The 24,053-nt window shown below is 51.1% G+C and overlaps 1 protein-coding gene across 2 annotated transcripts in view; it reads right to left on the minus strand.

Moving 5' to 3' along the window:
* Positions 1–2,680: 2,680 nt before the first annotated feature.
* PCSK6 (proprotein convertase subtilisin/kexin type 6) overlaps positions 2,681–24,053 on the minus strand; it is a 36,230-nt gene continuing 14,857 nt past the window's right edge. The window contains exons 7-21 of one of the 2 annotated variants that reach the window (XM_065076721.1): positions 22,172–22,344; positions 18,182–18,394; positions 16,839–16,939; positions 15,520–15,623; positions 14,901–15,018; positions 13,724–13,912; positions 12,920–13,056; positions 10,848–11,027; positions 10,181–10,283; positions 9,198–9,394; positions 8,672–8,759; positions 7,571–7,662; positions 5,963–6,092; positions 4,766–4,878; positions 2,681–4,344 (exon numbers count right to left, since the gene is read on the minus strand). In XM_065076721.1, coding sequence (XP_064932793.1) covers positions 4,247–4,344; positions 4,766–4,878; positions 5,963–6,092; positions 7,571–7,662; positions 8,672–8,759; positions 9,198–9,394; positions 10,181–10,283; positions 10,848–11,027; positions 12,920–13,056; positions 13,724–13,912; positions 14,901–15,018; positions 15,520–15,623; positions 16,839–16,939; positions 18,182–18,394; positions 22,172–22,344 — 2,036 coding nt within the window. In that variant the 3' untranslated portion in view covers positions 2,681–4,246. Of the gene's footprint in view, positions 4,345–4,765; positions 4,879–5,962; positions 6,093–7,570; positions 7,663–8,671; positions 8,760–9,197; positions 9,395–10,180; positions 10,284–10,847; positions 11,028–12,919; positions 13,057–13,723; positions 13,913–14,900; positions 15,019–15,519; positions 15,624–16,838; positions 16,940–18,181; positions 18,395–22,171; positions 22,345–24,053 lie in introns of those variants that run through there. The other variant, XR_010475426.1, reaches the window with a different exon arrangement.

The raw sequence follows: 24,053 nt of genomic DNA on the forward strand, positions 1-24,053 counted from the left end.
CAGCCTTTGCTCCTGGACGTAGGGCTGCCCATAAACACCTTCTACCTGCAGCATTTGAGGCAGTTGCTCTGCCACTTCCACATGTGTTCCTGGTTCCAGAGAAGCTGTGGTGGGCTGGGAACATGGTGCAGGCTGCGGCATGACATTCAGATAAAGTGCACTTTTCAGGTGTCACTGCACACCCTCTTACCTGCTTTAGGAATTTGGGGAACTGTGAGGAAGAGCTGGGGGGACCTGTGGGGGAGCTGAGATGGTTCAGCCAGGCAACTCCAGCATAAAGCTGCTTGGCCCCTGGCAGAGTCTGGTTTGTGGCAGTGGGGCTTTGCAGGAGGGTGAACCACAGCGCGGGCGACATGGACTGAAGGTGACAGGCAAAGAGAAGTGGTTGAGCACACCCAGGTCCCAAATCCTGCTGAATGTCACCAAGCCACTGCTTCTGCAGCCCTGGATATAAATACTTCCCCAGCCTTCAAGGTCCGCTGAGCGAAATGAGGCAGAATGATTTCTGCATCCACTGCTGTCGAGGGAAGGATGGTTTTCCCTGAGCCATGACATTTCTGTGAACTCAGAGGATGTGATAATAGGTTAAATGCTGCAGCCACATCTGGCATCTGGCAGAGATGGCTCATGCTTTTCCTTTGGGAGCATCGAGCAGCATCACCCTGAGAGTACCGCCTGGCTGGTTCCCCAGGACTGCAGCGTCAGATCTGGCTCTGCTCTGCCCAGCAATCACTGCGGATCTGTCAGCTGGGGTCAGGCAGCTCCTGTGCTCCCTGCTTAACAAACACCCACTCCAAAGCTGTGTATGAAAGAGCATACTCAAGTTTTTATAACATCTGCATTTGTTTAAAAGCAGTTAGGAGAAAGCAAGTGAAAGAGAGAGAGCTGTCATAAGAAGAAATGAAGAATCTGTTGTACGTGACTCAGGAATCATGCGGCAGTAAAGACAACAGAGTCTTCAGTCATTTCAGGCACTCGTTGAAAGGAGATCCTCTTCAGCCTCCTGGAAAGCGGGTCCTGCCTCTGACAAGGCCAAATAAAACACGGACCTTTCGCCCTTAGCGCAATACAGCTGTATGCCTCAGCTCTGCAGCCGTGATAGAATTGTAATTGAGAGCAGACAGGCTCTTGGTCTCAAATGCTGTACACAAGCTCTTAAAAGCCCTCACTTTGTAATGGAAAGTCAAAGGAATTATTTTTGAGATGTGTATTCTCCACCTGCCACAAAACAGCAGATGGCCATGGATGCAAACTCGTAGCCAAACAGCAAACAAGGAGTCAGGCTGCACTAAGAAGATTTTTCCAGAAAACAGCTATTGTAGATTTGTCTTTGGTGCCAAGAGACAACAGAGAAATTTGCTTTAATAAATTGCTTAAATATGCATTTTTCTTGAAGATACAGCCACTCTGATCCTCTGAGCATACCAGTGTCAGAGAGACTTCAATAGCTCCAAGCGAGCATTGCAATAGCTTGGATAAATAATCTGAATTTTATTACTTTCCAGGAATTATTTCTGAGGGAGTTAGTGTCCTGGGAAACACTGGAAGCTGATGTGGTTACATGAACTCAATGTGTAGAATCAGTTTCTTTCCCTGGCAGGCTGGAGGGCAGCAGAAAGCAGGATAAAGCTGGGACTGCTGGGGGATGGTCATCCTAAATTGCATTGCTTCGCCCAGTGTGTATTTTAAGTCATGCCAAGGATGTAAGGGTAAACATATTTCTTTTTTTTTTAACATTTCGGTACATCTAAATATACCAGTGAGCAGGGATTAGAGGCAGGCCGTGGTGAGGCAGAGCTGATTCCAGACTCCTGATTCACAACTCCTGGGTTTTGACTGTGTGACACAGCAACAGAAATGAAGCCAGGAGAATTTCACCCCTCTTCTGACCACTAGTTTGGCCCGAGACCAAAAGGGGAATCCTAAAGCAACAGAAGGAATCATGGTGTGTGATAAACGACCTGATTAATTCTCATTTATCATATGACAAATGTGAAGACCTGTAAGACACATGAGCTCACAGCAGCACAGCTCTGCGAAAGTGCAAAAGCATCTTCCTTTGCAGGAGCATTCTGTTCCTTTTTTTTTTTTTTAACACTTAAAAAGCTCAGTTCCAGATATCCAGGCACTACCCTGGGCACCTGGCCCATGGTTAAACATTGCAAAACCAACAAACAAAAGGCTCCACAGCTCCCTCTGCTCCCCAACACATCAGCAGCTCTTCTTCCCCTGCCGTTCCCAGTGCCTCTGAACTGTGGAGGGGCGCTGGGGGCTGCAGGGTGCTCTGAATGCGGGTGGGAAAGGGGTACAAGCCCCCCTGCCAGCTCATCTGGCTGCAAATTCATTGCCACATCCTGCACTACCTCCACAACCAGGGAATACACCCGGCCATGCCCAAATGCAGCCCCAAACCCCGGCCAGACAGCCCTGGGTGCACCAGAGACACCAGCGTAGCCTGGCATGGGGTGGGTATTGAAAATACAAGTTTCCTCTGAAGGTAAAAGGCATTTATGAGAATAAAAGTGAGGTTTTTGCAGATGAAGCTCATCTGTTTCTCCTGCAGGTGTTCTGGGCTAATCAGGAGCTCCAGCCAGGACAGATGCTTTGCCCAGCAAAATAAAGAGGTGTGGTGCATCACTGACCTGCCTCCGGTCGAGATTTGGAAAAAGGAACAGATTCGTTTGTCAGAGGAGATCAATAGTTTATTAACTTAAAGGTCAGTTCACCAAAGCTTCATCTTTTCTTGGGTTTGGACCAGGCAGGTGAGGACGGGTAATGATGTGGCTCTGCGGGCAAGCCCAGGCATGGTGCATGTCGTCGCAACCGAAACCAAGCAGGGATTATCATAGCTCCAAAAGGAACTGGTGACAATTCGTATTGTGAATTTCATTGGTAAAAAAGGTTTAACTCGTTAAAACTATTAAAAATGAAAATCAGAACATGCAGCATAGGAAAGAGTGTTCACATATGTCTGATGCAAAGAGTGGCTCTGCAGGGTCAGAGAGGAGAACAGGAGGACATAAGACACAAAAAGATTCCCCACTTCCATATAAAAAATAGTCCACAGAGAAAAAAACAAGGATTGTATAAGTTATTTTTTAAAAATCTGTAAAACAACATAGCCAAGGATATTTTAAACACAATTATATAAACACCACATGACTTACTATTAAGAAAGAGCATGAAAAGGTTTGTTTTAAGGAAGAGTTTTGTAGAATTAAGAGTTTCCTGGCCAGATCCTGGGAATGTCTCTTTTGGAAACAGATGCCCAAGAAAAATCACTGCCATGAACAGGAGGATTTTGTGAGAGAGAGAGGGGGGCATTTGTGGGGAGGGGGGGGACATCCACGGCAAAACAGGGGATAACACAAAATACCAGAAGAGGTTAAGGGGGACACCATCTCATTTTGAGGAAGGATCTGACTCGTTCCAGAACTGAATCCATCAACTTACTAGCAGTTCCAGGAGGGAAATACATTTCATGGTAAGGCTGTGACCCCCAAGCTGCTCCGTGCAGATGAACCCCGCCAAATCCAGACTCCCTGCAGGCACAGGGGGTTTTGCAAAGCCCTGCCAGACCTGCAGGGCTGATGCCTGCAGAGCCACATGGATCTGCTCTCGCTTTGGTCCTCAAAAATCTCCAGTTATTGCCACGGCCAGAGAGAAACAGCTACCGAGCGAATCTGAACAGGAGTGCCAGAGTGGCCTTGAGGGCACCGCTCCGGGAACCACCTAATTCATCGTTTTACGTATGTACAGAGCACGGCGCCGGCTGTTTGCAATGCAGGTTTATATCAGCCATCACCTAGCAGAAAAGGGTACCAAAAATTTGAGCCAGAAACAGCCGTTTCTTCGCAGATGCGTAAAGTCCTGCATCCTTCGCAGCCAGGGCTCTCGCCAGCCGCTGGGAGTGAGCAGATCAGTAGGATTTCTGCGAAGAACCAAGCGTGTGTACATGGATCATGCATCGGTCCCTGCTCACGAGGAGTGTTTGAGAGTATTAATATCACCGTTTGTCTGCTGCCTATCAGGACTCGATCATTCAGGGTACGATCCAATCTCTGTTTAACATATTGCTATAGAAACGCGCTGACAGTGATATTAAAGCTATCAAACTTCCAAGCGAATGCTTGACAGCACCTTGTAAACTCTCCCAAAGCTGAAAAAATAAACTTTTGTCCTAAACGTTTGGCAAAAACTGGGCTGGCAATTGGTGGAAGTCCTGGATGGATGCAGCCGTTGAACTTTACCCGGCCATAAGACACGTCTGACAGCAGAACTGCACAAACAGCTTCTTTTCACAGAGCTTGTTTGATTTCACCATCTCACAGAAAGTCTTGTCAGCTGGGAGAGGCAAGGAACAAGAGAAAATGAGAGCAGATTAACATTTAAAATAAACAAACATTGCACGTAACAGGCGGTGCAATTCGTTCCAGTGTTGGAGGAGAGAATTGAAAACGAGTTGCTTTTTAAGGGCATCTTTCACATGGTTTTAACGAAGGAATAAAGCAGCTTTGCAGCAAGTGGGAGAACTAGCCCCAAGACTAAAACTAAAATGAAATACAAACACTTGGATGCGTTTGAGCAACAGGCAGATATCCAGCAGCTCTGCCAGGTAACTTGCCTGCCCACCGCAGCCATGCCCCAGCACGCCCAGAAGCTCCAGTGCTTTCAGCTTTAAATTGTGAAGGGAATATCTCAAACACCTTAATTTTCACTACCGGGGAAGCACTACAGTGCCAGCTGTTCTGTCACAGCTACTTACCATTGGTGCAGGTTTCATTTGTCACACAGGAGCCACCGAGGAGGCTGAAACCTTCTTTACACTTGAGGCAGTTTCCACCGGAGCCCTCGCAGGCTGAGCAGTGGTCATCACACCTGTGGACAGAGACCCTGCCGTGGTCTGAACCGCCACTGCCAACCCGACCCCGGCCATCCAAAATGGGCTGTCAGCCACAAAAACATGTCTGCCAGCACCATGACATCCAGACTGAATCGGAGGATGTGGAAAACAGCGAGTCTGAAGCTTCAAAAGTTACCAAAACATTGGGAAAAATGGGCTTGGTGGTGCCAGCATGATGCCCAGTGACAATGACATCCCAAAAACGTTTGCCTGCTGGGAAGGCTCGGTGGGACATGCACCTCTCTTTCAAGGAATCCCAGTCAGAAAAAGTGCTGCATGGGGACTCTGTGCTGCTCCCATATGTTTGCTCAGGGAAAAGAGCCCAGCAGCTGTGCCTCCTGCCTGGGGACAGCACCCGGCAGAAAACAGACCCCAAATCTCCGTGTAGGGATGCTGGTACCCAGATCCTCCCTGCTGGAGAGCCAGCAGCACTGGTGAGCGAAACCCTGGGCAGGCAGGGCCTGTGTTGTGTGTTCCCAAGTCAACTTTAATCCTTCCCTTTCATGTTTTGCTTTAATGAGGCTGAATCCACTCCCACTCCCCACTTAAAGTGCAGAGTGGGAGCAAATTGCTGCCTCCCAGCATCTCCCAGCAGCCTCCGTGCTGGGCCAAGGAGCAGGCGAAGGCTCCTCCAACATGGCCATGGGGCAAACAGAGCAGGTTTGATTGAAAGCTGGAATATTTGCCTAAACATTACCGTTCCTCCCACACCTCCTCCGAAGAGCCTGGGGCTGGGGCTGAGCCCTTTCCACCGTAGCCCTAAGACATCTTGGCTGGCTCTGGCTGGGGAGCGTGCAGCTCTTAAATCTCTGAGGCAGGGGCATGTGGGGTCCAGCCCCACCGCTGCCCTAGCTCCCTCATTTCCCCAGTAAACAGCTCCAGCTGTGAGCTGCTTTCAGCATTATTATTTTTCTTTTTATCATTGCTGCCAGCACTCCCTGTCAGCCCCAGCTTTGCTCAGGTTTTGACGGGGATGGTACCGTCCCAGCTTTGCTTGGCTCACCATGGAAGTGGTACCATACCAGCTTTGCTCAGGTTGCAGTGAGGATGGTACCATACCTCTTGCAGACTTTGTTGGGGAGCCCGTGGCTGTTGGCAGGGTAGAAGCCCTCGCGGCAGGCGGGGACGCAGCGCCAGTGGGGTGCGGGTGTCTCGGGGGTACAGGGTGCACAGTGCTCCTCTCCCAGACCTGTGGGGACACAGGGGAGGACAGATGGTAGACATGAGGAAGAAATGTTTTATACTGAGGGTGGTGAGAGCCTGGCCAAGGTCACCCAGAGAGGTGGTGGATGCTCCATCCCTGGAGACATCCCAGGCCAGGCTGGACAGGACAATGAGCAACCTAAGCTGGTGAAGATGTGGGATTGGACAAGATGAGCTTTGAAGGTGCTTTCCAAGCTGAATTATTCTGTGATTCTATGATGTGGGCAATTTCAGAAACAGGAGCCACGCTGCACCAGTATGACCGCAGCCCCACGTGAGATGAGGGCACCAGCTCAGCTCTGTCCCACTTGTGCCCAGGCGTGAACAAGTTGCTTGTTATCCCACCAGAGTTCTGTGCAGCTGCTTGGCTCCCATCCCCAAAAAACTAGCTCCCATCCCAAAACACCCAGCCAGGACTCAACACCCTGCCCCTTTGCAGAGCTAAGAGCCGGTGACAGGGGCTCATCGGGGGACAGCACATCAAAATCCCCTCCGGGGCATCAGCCACCGCTCCTAAGCATGCACTCATTTGGCTTTCCTGTGCAGAGTAATGCATGTAAAAAGAGATGCTAAATTGGGTTGTGGAAGAGCTGGAGGAGGGAAGGGCTCAGGAGAGGAACTGGGAAAGCAGAGAGTCCTGCTCTGACACCAGCACAAGACTGCTGGACGGCAAATCGTGGTGATGGAAGTGATATTATTAGAGGCCTTCCACACGCTGGGCTTGAGAAATGGTTACATAGGAAAAGGAGACAAGAAAAGGCTTGAAAAATAATTGTGGTGAAGTACATTTACACTGACTGGAATAAGAATTAGAAGGGAAGTAATTTTCTTAAGGGATTAAGAGCCCGTTCTCTTCCACACTTGCCAACGAGATCAATAAATATTTTGGATTTAGTCTTAGGAAATTGCCCATGTATGATAGATGAGATTCACGCCACTGAACATGAATTGTCTGGAGATCGTATTATCATCAGATCTATGATGATTTCGAGGGCAGACGCAAACATTAACCATGGAAAATAATTGGACTTTCAAGAAGCAAAAAAGGCAGCATTTAAAGGGACCGCCGAGTGATTTTGGGCAGCAGGGGAAGCTGACAGTGGCCAGCCCAGTGCCACGGGGCAGCTGGGATAAAGTTCCTCGGTTGCCTGACGTTTTTATATGCTGTAAAGCCATCTTCCATCACTCCGAGAGTCTTTTACAAGCCTCCCCCGCAACCTTATTAAACTAAAGCACCTGGCTTCGGAGGAATCAGGGAAATAAAGAATGGCTCTAATAAAAATGTAAAAACTACCCTAAAAAAAAAAAAAACCTTTTCAAGATGAATATACTCCCAGCACCTCACGGGATGTGCTGGAGTGCTGGAATTGCATCCCCTCTGGCACTGTGGTACCGTGGGCATCGGCTCATGATGCAGGAAGGTTTTGGGGTTTTCTGTGGGGATTTGGGGGGTGAAGGACGTACCTGTGCTGGCGGGGCAGGTCTCGCACCGCCGCGGCTCCCGGCTGAGGAACATGCTGGGCTGGCACTCCGGGACGCAGCTCTCTCCTGCCAGGCTGCCGGGAAAGCAGAAAGGATGTTTGTACCCGAAGCTACAGGCTCTGGGGACTCGACAACCAAAATGATTCTATGATGACACAGCCCATCCCCATCTCCACATGCCCCAGTGCCCCGCAGCAGCTTCAGCCCACAGCGCCTGAGCATCGGAAAGCCAGCCAGCGCTTCAGGAGAAATTAAAGTCCCGCCTGGACCAAAGAGACAGCTGCAGGTTACTTAATTAAGTATCCAGGAGGAAATTATTTTTTCCTGTGGGCAGCCAGCCTATCCCTCCCAAAGACCTTTTGCACTGTGAGGCTGCCCGGAATAAAAGGAAATTGGTTAAGAGCCGCAGCTGGGCCAGTGCTGCTTTGCCATGGCAGGGATGATTTGAAGTCCCGGCTTAAAAGGATATTGGACAATAAAAAGCAAGCGCCATGCGGATTATGTCTGACAAGCGCCTCCACTTTTGCTTTTCTGAGGGAGTAGATAATCTTTTTGGCAGTGGCAATTTCCTTGTCTGGGAGAGCCCCGCTGCTACACCGTGGGTTTGGCCCATTTACAGCCCCTGAGTGAAGTGCTCCAGGATCTTACTGCCATGGGAGCTTGGGGATGGAAAACAGCTCTGACAGAGTTGTCTGGGATATGGGAGGAAAGATGCACTTGCCAATGTGAGGCATAAACATTGTCATTGTTTTTTTCCCCCATTTGAGATGTTGTGATGCCAGGAGGTGCACTGGTCACAGGTCACCAAATTTGGACAGGCACTTCTGATCCCGCAGCACAGCACCTACCCACCACGCTGGCAAGCACTGGAGAAAAGGAAATTAAATTTAAATTGTGCTTTCCAGCTAAGAAAGGGACACTAGGGACCACCTTTAAATTCCCAGCTTCGCACCACAGCTATAGTACCAGGGAAGCAGGATCTTGGGTCTTTAATTCACTCTCTTATTTCCCATCAGTTTTCCCAAATTTAAACCACAGGTACCGATGCTGTGGGTATAAGCCCCTCCCGTGCTGGGATTTTACCTGAATCCATCTTTGCATGCAGTACATTTGTCTGCTTCACCGACACACTTTTTACAGCTTTGATGACATTTCAGACAGCGCTTCTGACCTTTCGAAAAAACAAAATGAGGCAGAGAGAATAAAATCTGGACAGTGATTTGCAAGCAGCAGTCGGAGCCTCAAAGCCCCGCTGCACCCCAGTGCCAGCTCCCTGAGGACAGATACGTCCCCCCAGCAGGTCCCTGCTATTGCAGGTGACCTTATCTGTCATTGCTTGCTAAGAAGAAATTAGCTTTGCAAGCGGTTAGGATCATTAATTACAGTCTTTTAATTAAGAGCTGAGTTGAACACCTCTGCTTTGCACCACCCTCTGCACACAAAAAGGTTTTTCTCTTGCCCTCGCTGTGCAAAGCGAGTCTGGGGCAGGGGGGTGGATTTTAAAGCCAGTAGTCAAAAATCAAAGTGTTTTCTCCACCTCTAACACTTAAAATAGAAGCAACCCCTGCATATCCCCATGCCACAGCTTGCAAGTGATAAACATCCTTACGTTCCTCGGCGTAAAACCCGGGTGGACACAGCACCACACAGGTGCTCATCTCCTGGTGATGGTAGAGGCTCCTCTTGCACGCCGTGCACTGGGTTGGTCCCCTCCCCACACAGCGCTCACAGCCCTTGTAGCACCGGCGGCACCTCCGGGCACCTTTGTCACCAAAAAACCCCACGGGGCACGAGCTCACACACATCCTGAGAAAGGAACCGAGAGCCTTGATGATGATTTGGGCTCATTTGCTTCTTACTTGTAAGATTTCGGGTGTCTTGAATGTCGTGGCTCTGTAATAAAGAGCTGGGGACTCTCTTGGCCAGCGACCCTTTCTATGGGTAACCTTTCCCTGTGCCAGCCCAAGAGATGGAGAAGTGGAAACCCCAATTCCAGAAGTGATTTGGGGCACGAGGCTGTCCCTTGGATATGGGTGATCCCGGTGAAGCCAATGCTTCTTCCACCAGGACTGCATGGCCCAGGCCCTCCAGGGTTCTCCAGCTCACTGTCACATGTTCCATCGTACCCTAGTCCATGGCAGGGATCATAGAATCACAGAACAGTTTGGGTTGAAGGGACCTTCCCAGCTGACCCAGTGCCACCCCTGCCATGAGCAGGGACATCTTCACCAGCTCAGGTTGCTCAGAGCCCCGTCCAGCCTGGCCTGGGGTGTCTCCAGAGATGGTTCATCCACCACCTCTCTGGCCAACCTGGGCCAGGCTCTCACCACCCTCAATGTAAAAAATTTCTTCCCCACATCCAGCCTGAGTCTGCCTTCCTTTAGTTTAAAACTTACCCCTTGTCCTATGGCAACAGGTCCTCCTAAAAATTCTGTCTCATCTTTTTTATATCCCCATGCCTTGTCCTCCCACCATTTTCTCATACTTTTATTTCTCTGTGCAAACTTCCATAGCCCACGCCATGGTGTGAGCCCTGGGGAAAGATGCTGCCACCACCCAGGGACCCCATGGGGACACCCCAGCACCCCTCACCTGCCGGTTTTCACGCTGCCCAGGCTGTAGTGGATGCAGTTCAAGCACTGGTCGGCATTGGGGCCATCACAGCCCTGGTCACCACACTCAGGGTGACACGGACCTGGGGAGGAAGAGACCGGCTCAGCATCCCCGAGCTCCCACTGCCAGGATGTTCTGAGGACACTCGTCCTGGACAGAGAGACATGGAGAAGGGACCCTCTGCCTATCTTATCTTATATCTACTACCTAATTGATCTTATATATCTTACCCTGTCTATGCTATGATGCTGCATGGCTCTGGGTGTTCACCCATCCTCCCCAGCATGAATCTGATCCGGATGAACACCCTGGTGCAGAAGCAGCTTGGAAAGAGGGGCTGGACACTCCTCGGAGACCGGCAGGGATGCCCGCCCATGCCCATGCCAGGGAGAAGGTGGGCAGAGGAGCTTTTTTTACTCCCCAGACAGCTGCACCACCAATTTGTGGTGGGAGCACTGGGATGGGGCATTTCGCTACCTTCTAATTTCACCATCCCGCTGCCCGGTGCAGGCCACAGGCACTGCTCCTCCCAGCCTGCCTTGGCCCCAGGCAGGATCTGGCCTCACGGCTCCCCCAGTTTATCCAGGTTTGCATTTTCCTGGGTATTTCTGGGGGTGGATGACACAGTAGCTTGGCCAGCACTTACCTGCATACTCCTCCTCCTCCTCTGCCACCTCTACCTGGCTCTGCAGGAAGGCGGCTCTCGAGGGCTCCATCTCTGATGCTGGCACCTCCAGCATCCTCCCACGGGTCTGGTGACTGCCCAGGGCAGTGTAGGGGTGCTCAGCTGTCCCATAGAAGAGGAGGCTCCATTCCTTCAGCTTCCCTGGGGGGTAAGCACAACGTCACCATCCCGGTCCCCATCCTGCTCCTCCCCAGCCAACCCCATAGCACTTTGGGGGAAGCAGGAAGGTGCATCGAACCATCAGGGCTTCTCCACATCACACAAGCAAACAACAAACACCCCAAAATCTTCACCAGCTCCTTTGAGCTCCCAGCCTGTGCGAATGCAGCTGTTTATAGCACCTACAAGGGATTTTTTTATATTATAACTCATCTAACGAACTGCAGCATCACCATACCCTTCGTGATCAACGTGCAGAGAGAACCAGCAACTTTAAAAGCTCCATAATGGAGGATTATTTCTGTCTGATAAAAGCCGTCTGGCACATGCTGGATTATTTCTTGCTGCTGTTGCTCCAGCTGCCCCTGTACTCGACACATCAGAGGCCTGAGCTCAGCATCCCCCAAAACTCCACAGGGCCACTGCAGCCTGTGTGGCACCTGGTCCTGAGGTTGGGGACCCCCCCACAGCCTTACACCCACACCAGGGTCCTCCCCTACGCATGCTTTGGGGAAGGGATCCAAAATACCCTGTTGTTTCTTTTCAGCGCTGTTTTCTCTTTCAGTTCCCCATCAAGGCGCATCACTTCTTGCCCACGGCATGCTTGGCTTTGAAAACTAATTCCTGTGTTTCCAGGAAGGGCTTAAAATTTCCAACACTGATCAGGTGGCATCAGGTGGGCAAGAGCTCCACCAAAATAATAAAATATACTTTAAATCTAAAATGTCCTGCATGAGGAAAACCCGGTCTGCATGGGGCTGATGCTGGGGATGCAGCGCTACCGGTGACAGAACACCCACAGTATTTAATTGGTATTAAATTAACCAATTTAATTGGTTTAATTTAATGGTCTTAATTTAACATTTAAGACCTGTTTCTGCCGCGGGCTGGGAGCGCCGTCCCTCTTTTTCCTTCTGCTTTGCCCTCTCTGCTTCCAACCCAGTGCAGACCCTTTGAGGGGGGTGAATTAATGCACTCATTTTCATTTTGTTTTGCAAAGCCGGGTAAAGCTGAGTCCTGACACCCGCAAGGGGCTCAGAAACACCCACCGCAAACTGTAAATACCAGGGGAAAAGCAGCTCCGTGGGCGCTTTGCAGCCGCTCGCCGAGTTCAAAAAGATTTCAGGTGAAGGCAACAAACAGAAACGCTTTCTGCACAACGAACCCCCGCCAGAAAGTCGCGTGGGGGGAGGTTTTTAATATACTCCTGGCTTTCTATCAATGAGTGTGTGGATTTTAACACCCCCGCAACGCTCGCCAGCCCCAGGCATGGTGATGCTTCATGTCCCGCTGCCACCAGCCAGCGAGGCGGCTGCTCCATCCCAACGGAGCCAGATCCCGACAGCTTTGCCGGGAAAGGGTCAGGGACAAGGCGGCCAAGCCAGGGAGGGGTGGACATGGCAGGGTTGGGGACACGCAGGGGGCCAGGCTGAGCCCAGCCACCCCCTGCCAGCACAGTGGCAGCCCGGAGAGGATGTCTGTCCGTCCGTCTGTCTGCAGCCCGAGGGCCATCGTCCCATCCCCTTGCACCATTGCACAACCAGCCCACACACCAGATGTCCCAGCAGTGAAGCAAAACAAACAAACAACAATTACAGCTCTTGGGTTTCCTCGTTTCGACTCATTACGGTTTAATTTTGGAAACCTGGCCCTCAGTTGCAATGGGTTTGCTGGTGGGACAAAACCTGCTCCCGGCTCAGCCAGACCTGCAGCCTCCTGCGCTCGGGGCTTGGGTTTTATTCCCATTTTTGAAAAATCTGGGCAATGAATTTTTGCTGAAGACCATAAAACTTGCAGCAAAAGTTACAGCCAAGTGAAATATCCTGCAAAGAGTTTTAGGGGTGAGGGGAAAGTGGGTGCTGGGGGACCCTTACCTTGCACGGTGGGGTTGCGCACTTGGGATGGTGTGTCGTGGATCTCCAGGGTCCACTCCCCTGCCGCCCGCTCCCCCCAGCAGTGGACGGTCATGAACTCCCAGCCCTTGAACCCCTCATTGGAGTGGTCGAACACCCTGCAATGGCAATGCCATGCATTGAGAAGTGTGACTTTGAATGTCTTATTCAATCAGAAAAAATAGATAGGTAATTAAGGATTTTAGGGACCATAGGACCACAGAACAGTTAGGGTTGAAGAGACCTTCCCAGCTCGCCCAGTGCCATCCCCACCATGAGCAGGGACATCTTCACCAGCTCAGGTTGCTCAGAGCCCCGTCCAGCCTGGCCTGGGATGTCTCCAGGGATGGGGCATCCACCACCTCTCTGGGCAACCTGGGACATGGTCTCACTACCCTCAGGGGCAACAATTTCTTCCTCATATCTGGCCTGAATCTCCCCTCCTTTAGTTTAAAACCATCACCCCCTGTCCTATTGCAACAGGCTCTGCTGAAAAGTCTGTCCCCATCTTTCATATCAGCCCCTTTCAGGTACTGAAAGGACACAATAAGGTCTCCCCAGAGCTGCTCTTCTCCAGGCTGAACACCCCAACTCTCTCAGCCTGTCCTCCCAGCAGAGCTGTTCCAGTTCTCAGATCCTTGCATGCAACTGCCTTGCACAGACCCCTCCTGCAGCTGACACAAGAGCATGTTCCCTGCCTTCCCAAAAAATCCAAGCAAACCTGCAGCAACCCCTGAACAAGGACGCTGCCCAGCCCAGACACATGCTGGCTCTGGCTGCTCTTACCTCCTGGCAAGGAGCTGTGACCTGGTCCCCGCTGGAGAGATGAGGCTGATCTGGAGGTCGCCCCGGCGTGGGTGTGAGATGCTGAGCCGCACCACAACGTGCTCCAGGTACAGGACGTGCTGGTCGCGGTGCTCAGAGCAGGCGCTGCTGAGGGTACTGGCACGGAGGACGTGGTCTGCACGGATGTACCTGCCAGGGACGGGCAGAGCATCACATTAGGGATAGCAGTGTTACCCAGCTGCCAGCATCATGGACACCCGGCTATACTTGAACCCAGTCTCCTGCTGCTTCATGGCAAAAATTATCTCATCTTCCATTGCAACATGGTGTCCCAGTGCAGGAATTTGCTGAATTGCTCGATGGTAACGAGATGGATTTGAGCTGCCTCTAAGATCTGTGCCTTATGGGCTGCAAGGGCGCTGCTTTATTACAATTATCGGTGCAGTGCTCCTCTTGGGGTTGTAATTAGTGTCTATATCAGATAAATAGTTTCGTGAACACACTTGGCTCCAAATTCATTCCTGATTTGCATATACAAGTCGCTCCAAAGGAACAGTTTTTCTGATGAACAACTCAACTTGCTGTGCAGCCAGGCAGTAGTGAACCCAGAGAGTCCATTTGGTCAGGTCCCAGCAGGGGCAGACCTACCAAGGATGAGATCTGAACCTAAGCTGATTTGAACCCGAAGCCAAATTCAAAGACACCTCAGGCACTGGAAATTTGGGAACCCTTTCAACAAAGCACCGAATTTTGGTGTCTTTCATCACGATGAGGTATTTGGTGGAAGAGGGAGAAGAGCCAAACACTTCACCAGTCATGTGGGACCCAGCGGATGAGTTGGTTTTGGCCTCCTTAAGCCATTTCTGAAATGGCAAATAGCATTATCAGCCCTTAAAACTTCCTTGCTGATCATTTACCTGGAAAGTGCAAAAATAAATCACTTGCCACCAAAGCTGATCCCAGAGAGCCCCATGGGACCTGCTCCTCACTGAGCTGTAAGCACAGACCCTGGGTGGCCACTTCTCGGTCAATAAAGAGACCTCGGATGGACAGTGCAAGTCACTGTGACTGTAAAATCCGTGAGGATTAAGGTGAACCTTCACAAGAGCCAGCTCCCCAAAAGCTCCTTCCAAGTGGCCATGTGCCCCGAGAGAGACCCCCACCCCATGACACTCACTTGGGCACCCTGTCCAGGCTTCCCACGCAGATGTGCTGGGGAGGAACCGTCTTCCACTTCTTGGCTTCCACCACAATAGCATCTGCATCCACCAGACCAAAGCCATATAGATGGCTAACTGGAAAGAGAGAAGACTCAGAAACCCACTGCCTTCCAAACAGGGATCAGCAGCTCCTCCTCAGCTATTGGTGGAACGTTCTCCAACCACCAGAGAAGGTGTGAAGTTGACCCCATTGGGGTACAAAGTGTTCCAACATGTGGAGCTCATCAGCTTGTGAGCTACACCCCAAATCCATGTTGGCACCAGAGACAACCCATTGCTGGGAGTAGCCTGCTGAAGGGAGCAGTCAACACTGCAGCTCAGGACAGGCTCCACCAAGCAAGGCTTCCAAACCTCCAACAAGCAAGGCTTCCAAGTCTTTACCAAGCAAGGTTTCAAAGCATCTCACCCCATGAATTATTGCCCTCTCCTCCTTCTTGCTCAACAGCCTCATGGTAGGAGCCCCCGAGCCAGCTGATTGCTGCCATCCAGGGCAAATGCCCCCAAGAACAAAGCTCTGGAGAGCTTTATTTTCCCTTTTGTGGTCATTTTCATGACTCCACCCCCACAGCCCCTCACCTTTGTGCCCTGCGCCATTGGTCTTCCAGTCGGCTGCTCGCAGGTGCACCGGCCGTGAGGTTTTGACCAGCAGATGCTGGACATCCCTCCAGGTGAGCAGGGGGCTGCAACGACACAAGGCTCATGGGATGGCTCTGCTGCCTCCAGTCTTCCTAGTAGCAGCAGGGACCCCCATTGGGTTAAAAAAAACCCAAAAAAAGCCTCTTTCCTGCTCCAAAAGAGCATGAATTGATGATTTAAATGCTAACGCCCTGCCTGGAGGTTGGCCATCACTTGGGCTATGCTTTTGAGGCCCCCACAAGACCCCAGCCCAAGGATATTGCCAGAGAATTTTCCATGTTTTTCTTACAGTGAGCTCTTCAGCATCCCGAGCTGGGATTTATATTGCTCTCAAGCAACACTGAAGAAATTCATTTTATTCCTTCTCATCATAATGGAGTGCCTGAGCACCAAGCTCTGGTACTTAATGTTGCATTTTATGCCTCAGCTAAACAATTCAAAAAATTACATCTAACCCTCTTAATATATTTATAATGAAAACGGCATCTTCGGGAACGTGTTCCCTCAGCCTGGGTGCTGGGATTAAACTGGAGGAAAGGGACTGGAGCCAACACACCACAATTACCAGTCCCAGAAGTGAGCACAAAGCTGCCATGCTGTTTATTTGCAACCTTATTTTAATTTCTACCCCATAAAAGTAATAATAATAGTGAGAAACTGAGGAGAAGATGCTCCACGGAGCAACATGGAGATGCCCAAGGGGTGGGCCTGGTCCCCCATGGGGGCTGCTCCCTATGATGGACTGGGATGAGACTGGGATGGAGACAAGAGGCAAAGAGTAGCTCCTTGGAACCAGGGAGCATGTTGTAGCTGGTCACGCCATGTGGGTTTTTGACATTATGCAAAATTTCCACCAGAAATGAAACACTTGCTGAAAAACATCACTTCTACAGACATGTTCTAATTTTTTGATGATTTCTGACTTTTTTTCCTCAGGACGCATTTCTAAAACTCCCGGTAGAGCTGGCTGTCAGCGGTTTCAATGCACCAAATGAAAAGCCCAACTTATCTCACCAACCCCAACTTTTCAGCAGATGGCAAAAAGTGAAGAAGTAGCTCAATAAAACACCTGCAGGAAGATTAGATGCAAAACAACAACACTGCATCAAACCCTGCCAAAAGGCAGAGATTTAGAATAACTTTGCTCCGTTTTGAGTTGCTTCAGAGGAAAAAAAAGGCCTTTCTTCTCTCTGATTTTGCTTCTCAGCTACTAAATTTGGAAACATGCCCCCGCAAGCTGTTGGCAAGTTGACACTTACTTTGCCTCCAAAGCCAAAGCAATGATGCCCGCGACCATGGGGGCGGACACGGAGGTGCCGGTGTGGCCGTCGGTGCAGCGGTGCCGGAGATCTGTGGTGACCTGCACAGAGAGGAGCTGCTGGAGATGTTCCCAGAGTGGGTTGTACCCCATGGAACACCCCAAATTTCCTTGGGATGCTGCCAGTGGGGAGCTGAGCCTGTGGGTACCCAAACCTGCCATGGCTCCCACACCATTGGGGTGCTCTGAGCCCCAAAAAAAGGGGCTGCAGACACATTTGGTACATGGGAAAACATCCCTGCTTCTATTTTCCTTTGCTGAAAGGTGCAAAAAATGTTTGAAAAGGGGAAAAAAAGACAATTCTGCTCCAGATCAGCTGGAGAAAAAGGTGCGGACGGAGCAGGGCAGGAGGGGCTGTGCACCCGTAGGTACACGTTGAACTGTGCTATATTAAATGTTTTCCTTAAAAGCTCTAGCTCTTGGTGTCAGGCAAAAATTACCATTTGCATGGGGGGGGGGGGGGGGCGGGAAAGAGGAAAAAAAGCACCATTTCTGGCTTTTTCAATTCAGGGCAGAGCATGATGCTTGGGTACCAAAAGCTTGGAAAGATGAAGTGGGCAAAGAGACGCTCGGTCAGTTACATTTTTAAAAGGCCTCTGTGTTTGGAGTTAATCTGGTGATTTTGGGAGGGGGGAGATTGTGCCACCTGCTTTCTCCGGGGAGCTCCCCGGAAGCCGCATTTTTGCCCCGTGATGCTCCGGCAGCGCCGGGCTGGTGTTGGGCTCGGCCACGCAAACGCTCCTGAGCACCATGAAAATGGCACTTGGATTCTGTTTTCTGGCTGGAAACTAATATTTTAGAGGCCAAACAAACCACTCTCGAACAAAAAAACAAAAACAAAAACAAAAATCCACTTGTAAAAGCCCACGTTTTTTGTCAAAAAATTAATTTGGGTGGAAAACTCCCTCCCAGGTCAGGTAAGGCGGGTGCTGCCAAATGCTTCCATCCTCCCTTTTTTAAATCTGTCTCAGGCTAAAAACCCTCAAAATTCCCTTTATCTTAAAGTAGGGCACAGTGAGCAGGCACTTTGAGGGACCAGTAAATATTTACATGGGTATTTTTTGCAAACCTCCAGCCCTTTCACCCATTTAGCAGGGAAAACGCCACAACCCTGAGCTCTTCCCAGTGCAATTTTAGCCTCACCATTAAAAAAAACCAAACAAGCAAAAAGCACCACAGAGCTAAAGGGGAAGCCTGGCTCTTATAACCGAGCCACCATCCAGCCCAACCATTTAGATAACATTCAGGGGATGCTGCCACACTCAAAATTGGGGTAAAACTCACTATTTTCCGCTCGTAAAAAGCCCCACTGCTGTAGGTGGTGGCGAGCGTGGAGGCACATTCCTCCAGGTACCAGGGCTTGTAGCCGTTCTCAGTGGTGCTGCTGATGGAGATGGTGTAGATGCTGTTGGTGTAGCCATCACAGGAGCAATAGTCGCCTTCTCTGCCACCGTTCCCTGATGCCCAGACGAAAATGGAGCCCAAACCCCTGCGGCCCTGCGGGGAGAGAGGGGACGGGGGAGTGAGAGGAGGCAATTGATGGGGGTGAACAGCCGGCTCAGCACAGGGAGCAGTGGGGAGCCCTCCCCAGGACCGGGCTGTCATTGGTAAGCTGGATCTTTTGGGTCTGGCGAGGGTGGAAGGATGGGTCCCATCCTGCCCAGGACTCAGCCCCCTGGATCAGCCCCCGCAAATGGCTCACACAGCCGCAGATTTACCAGCAGTGACTCCCCATGAGGATGGGAGAGCCACTGGTGATGGGGAGTTTGGCACAGAATCATGGAATAATTTTGGTTGGAAAAGACCTTTCAGATCAAGTTCAACCATTAACCCAACACTGCCAAGTCCACCACTAACCCATGTTCCTGAGAACCTCATCTACGCATCCCTTGAATATCTTCAGGGATCTTCCGCATGGGTGAAAACATCTCAGGTGCTCAGAGCCCCTGGACCAGGTGGTAACACTGCGGTGGCGTTTTCTGGGGGGTGCAGGGATGGCCCCACAGGAGGAGCCCTCCCAAAACCCATGTCTCCCTCACCCCGAGCCTGCAAAGCCCCTTGTGAACCCACCCAAACCATCAGAAACCTTCTACCAGCCTCTCTTTTAGGTTCCTTTTTTATTATTTTTTTTAAACCTGAGCTTTTCTCCTCCCCCACTACATCACTTGGCAGGAACATCTGATGGAGCCGTCCACACTGGGTACCAGCTGCAGGAGGCCCCCTGGGAACTGGGGGGGCAGAAGTGGTACACAAGCCACCCAGACCTCCCCGGAGCCAGGGGAAAATCCCGCCCGGTAGCAGCGGCTGCAATGCCAACGAGGGGCCCCTAATGAAGCCGACGGCGGCGACGGAGCAGGGCTCACCCCTCCATCCCAACTGCTGCCAGGAATAACCCCGGGGGGTATGCAAACAGGGTGCTGCCATCCCAAAAGGAGGATTTTGGGGACGCAAGGGGGGTTCAGGGCAGGAAATTAAGTTAATTGTTTGTTTCCCTGCTCTGTAAAGCAGGATTCTCTGGGGAGGGCTTGGCAGGCGATGGAAGCAGACAGCAGCGGAACAGCCCCCATCCTCCTCCCCCCATGGCTACTCCTGCCACCAAGAGGTTTCGGCGCTCGTCCGGGCAGATCTGGTATTTACCTCCCTCCCACTGCTCTGTGGCAGCTTCCTCCACAAAGAATAATAATAATAATAATAATAATAATAATAATAATAATAATAATAATAATAATAATAAAGCAGCTTTGCTCCAGAGGAATTCACTGGGATTTATTGTGGGTTTTAAGCGCTGGGGGGTTGGAGAGGGATGGTTTATTACCTGTCTCACCCTCCTCCTGGGGCAGAGGCTCTCGGAGCTGACCCTGCCTCTGGATACACAGGATAAGTCAGGCTTTTTCCTTACTTTATGAAAGTTTTCATTATCTGGGCTGCCTCCCAGCCAAACTGGGTGGATATTTTCCCTAGCAAAGATTAATAGAGCTGTGTGGAGCTCTGCAAAGGAAAAGTGCAACTGCAAAAGGGAATTATTGCCCTGCCCCGTGTCACGGAGAGCTCACCCCGAGCCTGCTGCTGGCATCTCCAGTCCCGCTTCCCAGGGTTTTCCTGGATCTGCTTGGCGCAGGCAGCAACAATCCAGCTCTTCAACACTAAAATCCACCCATTTCCAAGGACCAGCCCTGCTGCACGCAACCCAGGCTTTCCTAAATCATTAGTCGGGGGAATAAAACCAGGAACTGATTGCTGAAGGTGTGTGAAGATGTGATGATGGTTTCGACTGGGATAAATAGACAAGGAGCCCAGACCTCCCCTGTGTCCTGCACCTCGCCAGGTGGAAACAGGTTTAAATGCAGCACAGTTGCACGAAGACACGAACAGGCACATAAATGACACTACAACAACACACAGCTAACAGCCAATGGCATTTCCCAGTGGAAAATCGCAACCACAAAAAAAAAAAATCACACCACAAATCTCAACTCCCTCAGACTGGAAAAAAAACCCCACATTTTCGCTTTGCTCTCAAACAAGCAACCACCAAGATTTCCACAAGCAGACCCCCCCTTCTTTATTTGCCATCCTAAGCCAGCACCAAGGGGCTCCTGGCTGCTATAAAACCCGGATCCAGGCATTATTTAACCCAGGGAATCCTGTCCTGGCCAAGGCTGGGGACGATCCGTCACCCCAGCAGCGCATCGGTCAGATGCAGGAAGAACAGCATCTCCCTGCACCCCCAGCGCCACCGGGGCTCGGGTGTTTGCTCCGTGAGAGCCCAGGATAAATATCCCCTCGTTAGCTTGGGAACTAATAATGTGTGGCTGAAGGAGAGAGAAACAAGATGATAAATCACCCTGGCGCAGTCCTATCGCTAATAGATAAAGGTTGCTTTAATGTTTCCATTAAGAACTCAATTTTCAGGATTTATAACTCAGTTACAGATGTTTGCTCGGGCTAAAGGTGGCAGCTAACTATCTGCTTGTGGCTTTCCTTGTTATTTAAGGAGAAGCTGGCAATTAAGAGCTGTGCATGCGGGACAGTGGTGCCACAAACATGGTTGGCAGTGGGGGGGTTGATGTCCCCTGGGAGACAGAAGCGAGGATCCCGAAACAGCAGGAACCTGCTGCCGCCCATTTGCTCCCACATGGAAAAATAAGGTCTAAAAAGCAGCTTGTTCCCCCATATTTACACGGCGTGAACTCCCCAGCACTTCAATGGATTCCTCGGCAGGCTCACCGCCCCGGCAGGAAATCGAGTAAATAGTGGGAAAAACACTCCACCCTATTTTTAGATAACAGGGAGGCTGCGCCGCCCCGAGTCCTGGCACGTTGTGAGAAAAGGCAGGAGTTGAGGTGGAGAGAGAAACTGGGGGGGGTTCAAAGCCTCTGGGAGGGTTTCAAAACCCCAAGCCCAAAGTGACGGAAGCGTCCAGGAGGAGAACACCCCCCGCAGAGCCCTGAGCCGCTATGACACTTTCCCACGAGCTGCCAAGAAAGGTCTTTTTCCCTGGTGCTTTTAGCCAATATTGGGCATTTTTAAAAAACACTCCATAAAGGAAGGGTTTTGAGAAAGCCAGGGCATGCCCTGCTTTGATTGACAGCTGTCAATCATGTGTGATAGAGGTTGAGCTCCTCTCACTAGAGGGCTTCAGGGACAATAATCTGAATTATTCCTGTGCCCCTGTGGCCGGATTCTGTGGCTGCACCCGCATCCCCCCCCAGGCCATGACACAGCCACTCATTTTGGGTAGAAAACCAAGAAAATGCTTAATGTGATGGAGACCCCAGCGAGAGGACACCGGGGACCGGAGGGGTAAAGGTGGAGGGGACGGAGATGCCAGGGGGGTGGCCACTTCCCTCCATGCCAGCACCCAGGGGGGACATTTTAAGATGCAAAGTCACCCCCCACAGAACCGCTTTGGGTTTCTCAGCCCGGTAGAGCTTCACAACTCAACCTGGGGCTTCCTGCCTGCTCTGCCGGGGCTCTGCCTGGCACCCGGCGCTGCCAGATGCTCCCGCCGGAGCTGACGGTGCCGAGGGGTCCCGCCGGGGCCGCGCCATCGCCGGGCACCTCCCGCCGTCACCACCCGCAGCCGCAAAATCCACCGGACGCCGGGGAAAACTAGGAAAAATTAGAGATGATTCGACCCCCGCCCCACCCCAGCCCTAGTTTTGGCATCACCTCAGGGTAGGGGTCGAGGTGCCCGTCCCCGCCTCAGACCCATGTTCCCCACAGGGCAGGGGGAGGAGAGCGAGCGCATCTGGGGCACTGCGGGATCCACACCTTTTTAATGCCATGCTCAAAAGCCTGTTTGGCCAATAGACCAGGTCCATCAACTGTCTTCCCATCATCATCTGGCCCCCAGCTCGCGCTGTAAATGTCAATGTAATCGGGTCTGATGCCAAGCGACTTCGCTTCAACAACATCTGTTACATCGCCATCTAACATACGAATGCCTAAAAGCACAAAAACATCAGACATTAGGGCTTAATGGCGCGGATGAAAGCGTGAGGATTGCAATCAAAGGGCTTTGTGAAACGGCGGCAGAAACCACGCGCCTGGAATCGCTTCAACCCGCGGCCCCGTGCATGAACAAGTCCAGCAGTGGGATGCTGGGTAGATATTTTGGAAAGTTTTTGTGTTTTTGCTGGCTTCACTGCAAGTGATGGAGAGAGGGGTTAAAATCTGTTTGGCAGGGAGTGGGTGGTGGGAGCAGTGCTGCGTACCCTGGTGGCAAAATCCCCCTACTATAAACCTTTTCCACCCCCCTTTTAATGAATTAGTGAACTAATTTCTCCACTTGGAAGATATTGGTGTTTCCCGAATGCTCACAGTTCCCTGGCTTTGGGCACGCTGGTGGAACGAAGCCTGTCCCTGCAACAGGAGATGACTGTGACTGTCCCCAAACCCCATCGCTGTCCCACTGATGCTAGTGGCACCCAGAAAGGTGGCTGTGGCTTCCATGGCCAAAATCAGAGCCAGGACTCCAACCCACAGCAGAATGTCCCCACTACATGACGAACAGAGGGTGCCAGGCACCCCAAAGAGCTGCCCAAAAACAGCTCTTGCAGCAAAGGAGGTGCTGGAAATTCTGGCATCATACTTGACCAGCCAGGGAGAGTCTGATTTATAAAAATGCATTTCCCTTTCTGCACATATTTTTTTCTTAAAGCAAACAAATGCAGGCAGATGTCATTCCAGCTGCAGCTGCGCTCTGGCCACCAGTCAAGTCAAATATCTCTTTCTGACGCTGTTCCCTACCAGCCAACAAACAAGCTTGGAAACACAAAATGAGGGAGCAGAACAGTTCCCCAAAACTTCCTCTCTTTGTTGTTTTCACAAGAAAACATGAGGAGAAGGGCCAATAGGCTGAGCCTGCTGTTCAAGCCACGCTCAGCAGCGATGCAGCAAGAAAAACTTGCTGAGGGATCAGTTTTTGTGCTTGCTAAATGTGGGCACATATAAGCGAGCCTAAATTTAGCCCAAATTAGCTTGAAGTCAGCCCAAAGCCAGTCCAAAGTTAGCTCGAAGTCAACCCAAGTTTAGCTCAAAGTGAACTCAAAACAGCCCAAAAGACAACTTAGAGTCAGCCCAGAGTCAGCTCAAAGCCAACTCGAAGTCAATGCAGAGCCAGACCAAAGAGAACTTAAAGCCAACCCAGAGCCAGCCTAAAGCCAACCCAGAGCCAGCTCAGGGTCAACTGAAAGCCAGCCTAGAGTCAGCCCAGAGCCAGCTCAAAGCCAAACCAAAGCCAGCTCAAAGTCAACCCAAAACTAGCTCAAAGTCAACCCAAAACCAGCTCAAAGTCAACCCAAAACCAGCTCAGAGCCAGCCCAAAACCAGCTCAGAGCCAGCCCAAGGTCAATCAAAAGCCAGCTCAGAGACAACCCAAAGCCAGCTCAGAGACAACACAAAGCCAGTCCTAAGCCAGCCCAGAGCCAGACAAAAGTCAACCCAAAGCCAAGCCCAGCATCAACCACCCATGATGCAGGGACCCCACAGTTACATAGTGGGGGGCAGGAGGAGCGGGGAAGGATGCTGCACAATAACCGAGCCCTTTGCCACACCCGGAGCAATCCAGCCTTCAGAGTGAGCACTCAAGGAGAGGGAAAAGGAAGAGGAAGGATGTCAGGAGCCCGTTTTGTTTCCCGAGCAGCAATGTATT

The sequence above is a fragment of the Columba livia genome, chromosome 11, assembly GCF_036013475.1.
Source record: "Columba livia isolate bColLiv1 breed racing homer chromosome 11, bColLiv1.pat.W.v2, whole genome shotgun sequence".
NCBI classification, from domain to species: Eukaryota; Metazoa; Chordata; class Aves; order Columbiformes; family Columbidae; genus Columba; species Columba livia.